The 13,477-nt window shown below is 43.5% G+C and overlaps 1 protein-coding gene across 2 annotated transcripts in view; it reads right to left on the bottom strand.

Annotated features, from left to right (window-relative positions):
* Window positions 1–13,477, bottom strand: part of pard3ba (par-3 family cell polarity regulator beta a) — a 195,401-nt gene that overhangs the window by 180,036 nt on the left and 1,888 nt on the right. For both annotated transcript variants that reach the window (XM_004552659.3, XM_004552660.3), the window contains exon 2: window positions 6,193–6,294. In XM_004552659.3, the coding sequence (XP_004552716.3) occupies window positions 6,193–6,294 (102 nt within the window). The remainder of the gene's footprint in view (window positions 1–6,192; window positions 6,295–13,477) is intronic.

The raw sequence follows: 13,477 nt of genomic DNA, 5'->3' as shown, positions 1-13,477 counted from the left end.
AAAACTTTTTCTCTGGCGCGTTAGCACGTTTTAAGTAAAGCCTCATTGTCGCCTGTCAGAGGGGCTGACATCTGACATGTAATAAATGACTTCAGGCAAATCTCCCGACATCATTTACAAGGAGAGGTCTCCTGCAAATCAAATTTGCAGCGGTATTATTTAATTTCATTGCGAGTTTTGAGTTTTAAAGTTCAAAGGTCACAGCTCTATGTCCTCATTTAGCCTTTACGCTCATGCTTTATTAACTTTAATTTGCATACTGCAGGCCTTAGAAAAAAAAAAAAAAAAGAACTATCTAGGATCTTGGAGCATTTGCTTGTCGGTTCTTTTTGTGTCTTTGAGGTCAATCGTGTTAAAGACATTTCATGACGGTATTCTGAAGGACTGTTTTAAACAGGTACCTGCAGCAGGTGGAGAGCTGATAAATACGCCCAGCTCAAGTATTAGAACGAGGACCACCAGCTGTATTCATGCCAGATACACTTTGCTAATAACCTTCTGCCTTCAGAACGGCCCCAATTCTCCGTGGTTGGGATAACTCTTCTGAGATTTCGGTCACTAATGATATCATGGGATCCATCTACAGGATCGATGCATGCTTTCACATTTACTCCACCAAACTATAGCCGCAGTTTCCAGTTCTTAGCTGACAGGAGTGCCACTCAGTGTGGCCTTCTGCTGCTGTAGTCCATGTGCTTCAAGGTTCAACATGCTTTATGTTTGCAGATGCTCTTCTGCAACACATTAGCTGTAACGAGTGGTTTCTGAGCTACTGTGTCTTCCCTATAAACGTAAAGTACTCTCCTCTGACATGAACAACGCATTTTGACCTAAAGAAGTGCCACTCACTGTCTGGCACAAACAACCATGCTGCGTTCAAAGTCACTTAAATCACCTTTCTTCCCCATTCTGGTGCTCTGTTTGAATCTCAGCGGGTCATTTTGACCATTTCTACATGCCTTAATAAAGCACTGATTAGATATTTGCAATGACAAGCAGTAGGACAAAGTTAGGCGTATGTCTGTAAGAGACACCCGAATAAGGATCTTCAGCACTCAAAAGGAATACATACTGCTTTAAACACATGCTGGTTTGCATATTAAATGCCAAACAAATTAATTGAGTAGTAGAGAAAACAAAAAGATTCAGCTATAAAAACATTGCTCAGTACACTTTTGGTAGAAAGAAATAATAATCAGACTTTCATCATAGCAAGATGCAACCATAACTGGCGGACTTCAGTGCACATCTGTTCAACTTCCAAAATAACACATATAAATCTTTCCTTGCGTGGTCCCCAGTTAAATAAGCTCATTATTCAAACATGTCATTTTGTCTTTAAAGCACATCGCTCATCACCACAGACATACTTTAACTATCATAACACATTTCCATGTGACTGAGTAATTTTTCTAGCTCTGGATCCTCCATGATGACATGCAAGCAGAAGAGATGGATGATGGGAAACGGTGCCGTAATCAAGCAGTTGACATCTCAGTGCGAGATCAGCTGGGATGTGCACCCTTACATTTACATTCAGGCAACCAGAGAGAGGTACTGAAGGTTCACTGATGCCTTGTAGGCGCAGTAATTAAAATGGGCTAATTAAAGAGAGATGGAGGAAATCGTTCCAGTTTTTTTTTCTCTTTTTCTTTTTTTCCTTTTATTAAATTTCCCATGAAATTAGTTTTTTTATTTTATTTGCTAGCATGAAATAGAAGAAGAAGAGTTTTTTTTTTTTTTCTCAATGTGTTTTTCCCTCAAAAGCGAGGCATGTGGGGATTAACGTGTCGGTGTGTGTACATGGAATGAGGAGTGACAGTCCACTTATGAGAAAATGTTATGCTCCCTGAGTTTAATTCCCACTCTGTGGGAGATCGGTGTGACAAGAAAGAATGCTCATACATGTCGAACATTCATATCTGAGCTGCTTGAGGGTGAAGGAGACGAATGATTGGAGATGGCTTTCTAATCATAGCAGCAAAAAATAAATAAAACAAATCTCACCAATGAACACATAATGGCATGTATACACGTGAGAGCTTGTATACAGCTTGCACTCTAATAGCATGCTGGCAGTGGACAGCCTGCCTGACAGCTCCTGTGCAGCACAGAGACATATAGGGCTAATGGTCACAACTAATGCAGGACCTCAAAGGACTGAATAGGGGAAAAAAGACAGTTCTAGGAGCAATGAATGGGCAAATGTGTAGTACCGTCAAGCATTATGTCTACAAATAAGTCTTTTTGAAAGGATAGAGGGACAATATGGAGCCAAACTTCGAAAGTCAAGGCAAAGAGAACTGGTTTTTCATGCACAGAGGAATTGTTGGTTTCAATAGCTCGAGGATAATAAACTGTTGCAAAAAACTAATAAGGTAGCACAGACTCATTGACTTTAGTTTATGTGGGAAGCTTATATTATACATGTTATTGCTTCTCAGACCTATATTTTAGGACTGATAGTGTCTGATTAAGCTGCATGCACAGTTATCTGACTGAAGCATTCTGATTCCCATTTTTAGTGCCCAACACTGCTGCACAGCACGGTATAGTTCACCATCAGAGGGTGACAAATTAAAGGGTTGAGATCTGGTGACTGTCAAAGCTACAGTATGTGATTAAAATCATTCTCATACTAATCAAACTATTCAGTGAACCCTTTTTTTGTCGTGTGGTATGAAAGCTTTTGGTATCTTATCCTTTATGGGTTTTGATTTTCTGTATTTGCCCATTTGACACGCAAAAAAGCTTCTGAAAATCAGATTGTTAAAGAGTTTAAAAACACCAAATAACACATAAAAAAAATATGCTTTTAACACAGTCGGCACATGAAAAATCATAGTACAGCATGTACACATGATTATGAATGCTGAAATATTTCTAGTGTTACAATGTAGCACGCAACACGTTTCAATCAATCTGAGTCAGTCTGCACCGATGAGAGCAACTCGTTTCTTTGCACCAGGGGACTCGGATCAACTGGTTGCCAGCTGGTTGTATTCTGGTTATACTCCTAAAGACAAGATGCCAAGTATCCGTGTTATCAGCATTTGAATCGTCATCTTGCAGCAACCGTGTCGGTATTTGTGGAGGAATTTCTAAATTTCAGTTTCAGATCTATGAAGTTCTGACTGGACTTTGAATGTAAATAGTTAAAGTAACTTTCTGTGTATGAAGACAGCAACTTATGTGGATTTTCTGCTGATTTATCACAGTTTATGGCCATATTATCACAAAGAGATTGCATTTAATTGCCAACATGTCCCCATTCAATCACAATCTCATACACTACCTACATCTTACTGCCATTTTATCGCAGTTTCGATGCACTGAGGTCGGTTTGAAAACTGCAGCTGACTGGTCCCAGACCTGGTCCTGTCTGTGAAGCAACCATATCAAAAGGCAACACACAATTTCTTTTGTGTGATAGTCTCCAACCACTGTAGCATTAACGATGAGGAAATGGTACCAATAGGAAGTTGCTACGGTAAAGTCCATAAAGTCAGAGGTTAATGACTTGCACACTATCAGCTAACTGCAAATGGGTTGGTTGTAATAATGCTACTGAGAAGTTCTTTATCTCAGTAGACAAAGCTGTGATAACATTAATCTTTAATGGAACTAATGTACTTTTAAATGTAGCATTAACCAACGCTGTATATTTCAGTGCATCACATGCAAGCTCACTCCGTGTGTGTTTAGCTACATGACTGAAAAACACTCAAAAATCGACTGTTATGCGTTAAAAGGGGGACAAACTAGTTTCTAAACAGTGATTTTGCCAAAACAGCTTGACCAGATATGACTTGTGTCTGCCCACTTCTCCTTAACATTAACAAAACAGAGGGGCATTAGACAGGTCAGTGACTAACCCCACCCACCACGCTTCCAGCTGTCATCTGAGAACTGAATGGCGCAGATCCCCCCCTTCATTTTACACCGCCACAGTAAAAGGTCAAAGAAGAGGAGAGTATAATTGACTGAACCGTGACCTCTTTATACTGTGGTCTTTTGTCTCGGCGAGTGTGTACTGTGTATAGGTGGTCACACCTAAGCAAACACCCCGTGGCCTCCCCCACATTCATCAGATTGGTATTAATATTCATGAGGAGGCTGGTGGCCGGTATCTCGAGTCGGGGGGGCTAATGAACACAGAGTGTTCTCATGCTTGTATGTATGTGTGCGTGGGCATGTCGCAGATGCAGGGGGGCAGGAGTGTAATCAAATCACAGCCGACCCCTCGTCTCCGCCCTCATCAACCACCGGCGGCACTCCTCCCATAAATGCTAACATGCTACGTTACGTGTTCGCCTGTGGTTCGGCCCAGGCGGTGGGGACGTCGAAGATGTGTGTGAAAGTGTGGATGAATAATAGTCAGGGGCGCTCAAACAGATAAAGAGGTCTAGACTCACAGCTAAGCTAACCACTAGGCGTACAAATAGCAAACCATTATCTCTCATTAGCATCCGCAGCTAACACAGGGCCCATGCTGTGCAGTGGAGGGCCCTCACAATGGGTCCACTCATGTATGATTGATGGTGAAACAGCACCGGCCACAATAACAGAACAAAAAAATAATAATAAAGCACTAAAGATAGAATCTGCCGGCTGCAGCGAGGTAATAAAAATGTAGACAAACAAAAGGAAGTCAGACTAATCAAGAATGCCAGGCACGGCTCATTAATCTGTGAGAGCCGACGCTGCTTGGGAGCCCGGAGATAAGTCGGATGACTGGCACGTTGTGAAGATCACGCACGCTCGTCCTATTCCGGTTGCTATCTTTTCATCAGCAGCAAAAAACCCCAGAAAAAACAAAAGGATGAAATGAGAAGTGAGATGAGAGGAGGAAGGGCGTTTAGAGAATTGGTTGAAAGCTGGGAGCGTAAAGTAACAAAGGTAAATAGGACAGTTCCTGCACGGTGCAGGTTGGAGTGAAGCATTTGCTCAGCACGCTCGGAAAACGAGAGCGCCGATGTCGGGGTTAACGTGTTGTTGGGAGAGTTTGATCAAACGCCAGATTTCAATTATGACACTTCATCGCCGCTTTGACGACGCTGACAAAAGGCAGGCTCGGGGTTGGAAAATGAGTCATTAAAATCTATGACTCACCGTATGCGCCGATCTTATGATTAGAATTCCATCTGCCTGGAAAATGAAGTTTTTGTTCTCTGATTGCTAAAAAATATTTCTCCCTCCACTAAAGGTTCTCACTGAGTTTACACATCTCTTATTTAGCTCCGTCCCCCTTTTTCACAAAGAGTACTTTGCCAAACGTGCAACACACACACACACACACACACACACACACACACACACACACACACACCAACTCTTATTGCACTGTAAAAGGTCGGCTGAATATTCCAATTCCATTTCATTTGGCCTTTTTTGCTGACTAAGTGTTGGTAATTCATCATGCATCTGGACCAAGGGCTTATGAATATGGATTTTGGGTGGTTTATTAGCACAATTTAGGAATGCATTATGGGAAATTAGCAGGGGGAATAAAATTTTCTCTTTGCTGGAAATTGGGCCACCGTGTGTCTTTTTTTGTGCATGTGTGTGAATGCAGAACAACTGCCAACCAGCGCTCTGTTCGGGCGAACTTCCCTCTGCATGAGGCTGATTTCTTTAAATCTGAAATGGTGCCCTTTCAGTACAAATGAAGATGACTCCTATAATGTTTAGCGTGCTAAAGAACCACAGGGAAAAGGAGAAATTAAGTTCGCTTTCACACCACGCAGAAGTAAACTACGACGCAATCCACTCCAGAGCAGAAAACTCATTTTGTCACGTCTTCTTTAGCTGGTTTAGACTCTCATAACCAGTGGATTCGCTAATACTTTGTTTATTGAGCATTCTGTCATCCTGCCGGGCTGGAGACTTTAGCAGGGAGTCCAAACAAATCCTCCGCAAGGCGCTCAGAATGACAGATTCTCTGCTGTAATAGACTGTCTCTCCTGGCAGGTAAGAACAATCAAGAAACAGCTTAATATTAGTGCCAAGGCTCATTTTGTCATGCTTTGCTGTCCAACTGTGAGAAACTGCTGTCAATCACATGTCACGAAGAGCGGATGAAAAGGATAGCACAAAACAGCAGACAGATAAACACAATGCAAAAACATAACTAAGAAATCTTTTTGCTGGAGTGTCAGGGTTTGAGTTCGAGTCTGTCTGCTTCTTTCTCACCTTGTCTCTGTCTTCCACTAGATCGCTCAGCAGGTCATCCATGTCCAGGATGCCTCCCTCCATATACTCCAAGTGGTGGGTCTGCATGGCAGTCTCTCCACGCTGGAAACAAAAGACACAAGTTGGAAAACATTAGAACTAGACAATCAAGATATCAGCATCAAACTCCCCTCACTGATCTACATCTAACACCCAATGGCAACCCAATCCTGAACTGGATAAGCAGAAGAGGAATGATGGATGGATGGATAGATTTAGGACAGAGCCCATACTGCAATCCATCACCTTCATCTTTCATAGTTAAGCCAAAAGCACACAACACCGATCCAATCAGACATCGACAAAGAACCAATTAGCTCACAATCCAGTTCTTACTTTTCGTTGCTCATACTTTAATTATTAGCAACAAAACTGATCAAAGTCTTAAATCCAAACAAATTACACTGGCTGATGCCAGGAAACCCTAAAAGGCAATTAATAGTCGCTGTTGTGCAACAGCTTTACCACTACCACAGCATATTTGCCATTTATGTAGCCTGTGAGAAGCATGAGAAACTGGCATTTACGGTATTACAGAAGAGTCATAACAAACATTCCCCGCCAAAGTGATGGAGAAACACTCCAATCAACTACAACATTTAAAACCATGACAGGTGACTATCAGCAGCAGCGACTAACAACGATGGGCCCTGACGTTCGAGTGAAAGTTGTTTTGATGTGTACCACCCATCTGAACTATGTTTCAAACCAGTACATACTTAAACGGTAACGCCGTCCCTGACAGCAACTGTTTCTGAATGGCCTGAGTAACACAACAAAGAGCCTATCGTTTTGATCTGGCCTCTTGAGTTCGCCATGTTCGAGATAAGAGACCTCAAGTTCAAAACAACTTTTCAGTGACCAAACTGGGAAACAGCATCACCATTCCTGTCTACATCTGTGACTGAGCACTTTTAACCAAACATTAACACGCACACATACTTCCATGGATGTACAGGGGGAAACTCGGTTCAGTATCTTCCCCGAGGACACTTCGACATGCTGACTTGGAGAGCTGAAGATCGAACTACTGACCTTCAGGACAACTGGCTCTACCCCCGGAACCGCAGCTGCGGCTCAGGAGGTCAAAACTCATAAATATTTTAATAATAGTGGTGTGATGCTGAAGTCTATTAACACTTAGAGAGTTGGTATATTAGCTTTCAATAGATTAGTCTACTTTTCCAATCAAAACATGTAGATCGCACCAAAATTCATACAATTCTTTACTTCCATTAGGAAATAAAGCTCACATGGTGTTCATCCCTCTGCTTTGGATTTTTCTAGCATGATCTGTTGCTGTTTCTTTGCAAAGAACATGGTGCTCTGCTAACAGTGAACCTGTCCACAGTGCTGAGGCGATGTCTCAACAGTTCAGGGCTGCTTTGGCAGCATCAGACTGACCATCAGTCAGGTGCATATGTATTTTTAGGCAGCATGTGAAAAAGTTCCACAGCTAAGTCAGAACAAGATACCTGTAAGTAAGAATGTTTGCATTATGCTACAAAACTGTAACAAGCCTTTAAACTTTATGTAGCCCTCGTGGCTCTACTACCTTCAGTCTGTCTTCAGCTTTAAAAATGTTAGTTGTAGCTCCGTTTTGGCCAACTTACTATAAGTGCTATGTTTTTAGCAACTAATGTAACATAGTAGCCAAAAATCTGGACTCCACAGTAGGTTTTCCTGTTTGTTGGGTAAGTATATGATTGTACATACGTGTCACCGTGTTATCGGTACAGTTTGTGCAGAAGTATGTGAGAGCCCGATGAGAGCGAGACATTTTTCCAGTTTTGCTGCTCCGTGGGGAGCGGTGGGCACATTCCGGGCCAGTTTTGCAATCCCGATGAGCAAGTTAGATTGAACACACCCTCAGACAGGAAACTACACGCAGCTCATCAACAAACAACAGGGACTTTTGACAAAGCCACAATCTGCAATCTGCTGTTTACACAACATAATCAATGGAGAAGTACACGAACAATGACACCTTCCCCTTTTTGCGACCCTGCAGACACGCACACAGCCTGCTGTGGTCTTGCTCTGCTTTGGACCAAGTTTTTGTTTTGTTTTTTCCAGTAGGAAGATGGTAAATTGGACACATTTAAAAAACTATACAATTCCATCCTTGTTGATGGGTTAAATTTAGCTCATATTTGGAGTTTGTTTTGCACAATTTATATTAGAAGAAATTTGTAGAAGTCTTTGACGAGCCTTATCGTTCCTAACAATGCACGGAGTAGGAAATGGCTTATTAGGAAGCGCCCATACCAATAAGCAATCTGTCCTAAACAACACAAGACTGCATTACCAGCAAAAGTATCGACTATAAGCGAGAAGCCTCGGAGGCTGGAATGAGTTTGGCTGAGACCCAGTGAGCGGCTTCCGCTGTATCACCGTGCCCTGTTGTGAATGAGCTCCTTCTTGCTCGGCTGCACTCGAATGTGAATTACGGAGCGCAGGGGAAAAAGAAAAAAAAACAAAAACAAAACAGAGCGTCTTCCTTTCACAGTGGGCCAAGACTATTCTCTTAAACAAATGACAGGGAGAGCCTGGGATATCAATCACAGCAATAACGCCAGAACCTCTCTCCACTCAGAAGTGTCATTAAAGTAAGTGTCACTTCTGAGAGATAAGCGCAGAAAATAACTACGACAAGCACAGTTTTTCAAAATCTTTATCATTATGTCGTTTTTAAAAGTTCAACTCAATTTTACTTATATGGCACGAAATCATAACAACAGTTGCCTTAAAAGTCTTTATATTATAAGGCAGAGACCCTACAATAATAACGAGGAAACTGCAAAAATCAAAGGATTGATTGTTGAGGAAGCACTTGGTGACATTGGGAAAGGAAAAAAAACAAAAAAAAACAATTTAACAGGAAAAAACCTCCGGCAGAGGTCTACATGCTAAGATTGAAATAAAAAGCTGCACAGCCTTTACTTAGGACTGTCCCGAGTTGGTGGTTTGGCACACAGTGAACTGGATCCTAAATAGTGCCTGAACTTTCCCTATTTAGCTACATGTTCTCAAAGATGGTCGTGCCACGTGTTACACAATATGTAAGGGTCTGCTGTGGAGCAGAGGCTGCACACAAAGCTGAATGCAGGCGTTTGTGCCACTGTACTACAGAGACACGGCGAACACGTGAACATGGAGTCATCTGAAAAGAAGTTCAGATGGTGCTTTCAGGAACACCTGCACATGAATGGAATGTGACTACAAGCCGACAGGAAAGTCGCACAACAAAGAACAAGCAGACATGAGAGATGTCCGTGGCTGTGAGCGCAGGTTTCCCACACAGATTGCTTTCAGATAAGAGGCAAATACACACGACACGTTAAAACACGCAGTGAGCTTGGGTTACAAGCTGTTAACTGACGACTCCTCAAAGTATACCGCGCCATACAAAGCACGAATATGATCATTTTTTTAAAAAATTATTACTACAAAAAAACAAAACAAAAAAAGAAAAGACGTCAGTATGGACCGAGAATGCCACGCCAGAAAAACCGGTTGAACCTGAAAAACTGACGGCATTCTTCTACTGCTGTGTGTGTGTGTGTGTTTGTGCACAGGCCAGCCACAGCAAAGGATGGGAAGGGCGGTCATTGGTGCTTTTGTGACGACATAACATCGGCACACACCTTAGTGAAATCAGAGGCGCGAGCGTGGTTTTTAAGGGAAAAGAACTCATTCAAATCACTGGATTAGTGCGCGGGAACGTCCATGTGTTAATGAGCATCGCAGTCAGCGAAGCTTAAGCACACCTGGCACACGCGGGAGGCCCCGAGAAGCTTTTTCCTCTCTACCCAGTGATGAAAAGGGATGAACGGATGACACTTCACAGGGAAAGTAATCTTTAGGGAGGAAAGAGGGCAATAAAGAGAAGTTCTTCTGAAGTCCCTCATTGTCAATCCCTGGTAATTCCACTCACTTTTCCCAAGAAATAAATAACAAAAGGAATCGGGAGTCAGTCAGTCAACGGCAGAGGGGAATTACCGTGACAGTTAGAAGAGTAAATTCCCCGCAAATTACACCATTAAGTCCCCCCATCATTTAAAGAGATACCTCCTCCCCCCGCCTTCTCCACCTTCACTCTGGTGAGCAAATACGACACCACTCGAGAGCGCTGAAGCACTGGGCCGATTAGTGAAGCTAAACTCGGCGAGGAGGCGGCGGAGGAGGAGAGGGAGCGAAGGGGAGGCTATTTCACACTTTGATCCTCAGAAGAATGTGCAATTACAAAGCTGCAGGAGCAAGGCGTGGATTTAGCCATGACCAAAAAAAAAATGTTTTAATGAACACGTTGATGAGGAGCGTCCGCCAAGGCACGAGGGTAGAGAGAAAAGCTGGAGGGAGTTATAGTCAGGGGGTTAGGGTTAGGTGTGATGCCTTTCCACCTTGCAAAACTATGACATCACAATAATGTGATTGCTCACTTGGGAAGGTGAACCTGGACCAGCATTAGTTTTGAAGATCCAGGAGCAAAACCGACAAAACACTGCGTCTGTGGCTTTTTAAGGATTATGCATTAAATTCAGTTATTATCGAAGAGCTGATGCTTTTTAAATGATTTCACATTTTATTTCGTTATTTTTAATACCTCTGAACAACGGTGAGATTAAACCTTGTTTGTTTTTGTCAAGCCATTTACCAAAAAATGGTTCTGCCATTTCAATCCTGCATGTTTTCTAAAACTGAGGCACTTGCGTTCAAATTTATCCAAATTGCCACCACTTTTAACGAATTTTGGGTTTGCTTGTTTAGATGTTGCTTATAAATGCTCGTTTTTTGGTGGCATTTTGATCCTTGTTTTGTTTTTTTAACACTTTCATCTTTCGGTAAGTGGCAAGTGTCATGGGATCACATCTGCTTTTTAATGCCTTTTTAATGGCTGGGCTATCAGAGTTTAAAGTCTCGTGCATCAGCCTGCACCTGTCCTGCTTCAGTGCCCTAAAGGCAGAAATACAGCCTCATCTCTAGGGCGGGATGGTTTTCCTTCAGGGATCAGCTGCGCCGAATGATTTCCCCTAAAACGCAATTGCAGCAGTCTGATGAATGCAGCTGACAGTCTGCGTGTACTTAAATCCAATGTCACAAATGACCTGAGCTGCTCGCAACTTTTAAAAAGAAATGCATTTTACACAGGGCAGAGCCTTGACGCACACACCAACCCACACCGGACAAGTCCTCTCCCACCTGCTTACTTACACAAGGAGGACAGAGCGCTTTCAGCTTGCTTAGAGAGCTGTCAGCACATACGAGGTATACGGGCTGTAATCAGAACTGAAGCTGCACAGACAGGGCTTGAGACAGAGCGAGACAGCTACAGTACCTGGCTCTTTCCCCTGAGAATTTGCAAGACGTGGAGTCTTCACACAGGTCCCCCAGGCTAAAGCACATACACTACTCAGCCCTGCAACTATGGGGGTTTTACATCATCACAGTTTACAGGAATTGACTTTAATAAATGATCGCAGGATTTCCCACAGATTCAGATTCTATTAGAGGATGTCAGGCCTGTAAATTGGGTATGTGGACACATAGGTGTGGCACATGCTGCGATAGGAGACACACATACAATCTGAACAACTAAATCACGCCATTTATACGTTTCCTTTCTGCAAATTATTTTATCTGCCAAATACTTTGTGACAAATAACTCGTGATTACAACCAGTTGCTTCTCACGTGAGTCTCCAACTTCACCATCTTGACCGTAGCCCTTAGTCTGCACTGAATCAACTTCTCCAGCTCGCAATGGATCAGGGGGGAGATATACCGTCGCCAGCCGGAACTCAAAAAGGGAAAGTTGGAGGAAAATCCCACAGTGGAATAAGATCTTATCTGGGGAAGGAGCTGTATGATAATGAGGACTGCCCAGACAGTGACCGGCCCAGCGAGCCACTTTTTGAATTTGTACTGCCAATCATGCAAAAATATGTTACTTGAGATGTCCTAATGGAAAAATTGTTGTGTGCAGATGCACGCCATCTAACCATCTAATCAAATTTTAGCAATCTTTACATAACACCCCCCCAGAAATCATGTGTTTTAGTCACACCATAGCTGAGATTAAAGTCAGAAAACTACTGTGTCCTTTACTTTTAATGTTTCATCAGTATACTGGTGCTTTGCACGCTCCAATTTTAGAGATCACACTGCATAATGAGCAGAAATCTTCTCTATACAGACACATTTTGTCAGGAGACATAGCCGTTTTCGCCACGATAACAGATAAAAGCAGCTGGAAACTGCTAATTGGTGAGGTCTACATGCCATTATGGCAATGCACAGAGGGCCTGTGCAGACTCCACAGTTTACCCTGCACATGGTCATAAACAAACACACACACACGCACACACAAACAGAGATTAAACTCAGGTTTTTGACACTGTCCCTGCTGTCAGCGGCCACGAACAAGTGGAGAAATGTGCGGTTAAGTGGAGAAATGTGCGGATAATGTGGGTGCTAAGTGGATTCTCCTGGCAGGAGCAACCGCCTCATCTGGTCAGATCTGCTCGGCCCTCTCTGGCAGCTCCAGAGCTGGACTGTCCTCGCAATGAGCTGCCTCTATTAAGAGGAAGGCCACAGACCGCTAAGTCAGCGTCTCGTAGCGGCTCCTAATTAACATGCTTTGTGAAAAGCAATCAAGGCCCAGGCGTGTTTTTAATAGCAGGCTCACATTTTAACCCGGTGCAGCTTGTGCACCCGCGGCGCGCCGCTGGGAGAATCGGCCATGACTGCTGGGCAGAGCGGGCACGGCTGTGGCTGTCAGTGAAGCAGACAGCTCAGGGGACACTGAGTGAGATGAGCTCCCCCGCCTGTTCGTGTGGCTGTGGAAATGTTTGTGTGCGCCTCTTCACTAAGAGGAAGCAATCCATCGAGCCATCCAAGACACCTAATCTGTCCTTCCATCCCTGCCACCACGGCTCCTCGAATCCCCACATGGCAGCCTCTTGCCTCGCCTTGTGGAGGGGAGAGGGAGGGAGGGTGCCTGGGCAGAAGGCTGAAGGAGGGGGAACCGATAAGAACAGGGCCCGTCACCAATCCTAATCCCCAATCACTCACAGGACAAAGCCTCCTGTCCACCACGCACCTCCCCAACTGCAGCCACATTGAGGACATAAAGCAGTAAACTTCCACCTGCCCACTGAGATACCAGAGCTTAAACAGGGCGCTATTGTACAGGTAGACAGCCACGGCTGCAGCCGGCACCACTCACACCCATCCTTGCTGAGATG

This window comes from Maylandia zebra, linkage group LG23 (assembly GCF_041146795.1).
Source record: "Maylandia zebra isolate NMK-2024a linkage group LG23, Mzebra_GT3a, whole genome shotgun sequence".
NCBI classification, from domain to species: domain Eukaryota; kingdom Metazoa; phylum Chordata; class Actinopteri; order Cichliformes; family Cichlidae; genus Maylandia; species Maylandia zebra.
Note: the sequence above shows the minus strand (reverse complement) of the source record. Positions and strands in the feature narration are given on the sequence as shown.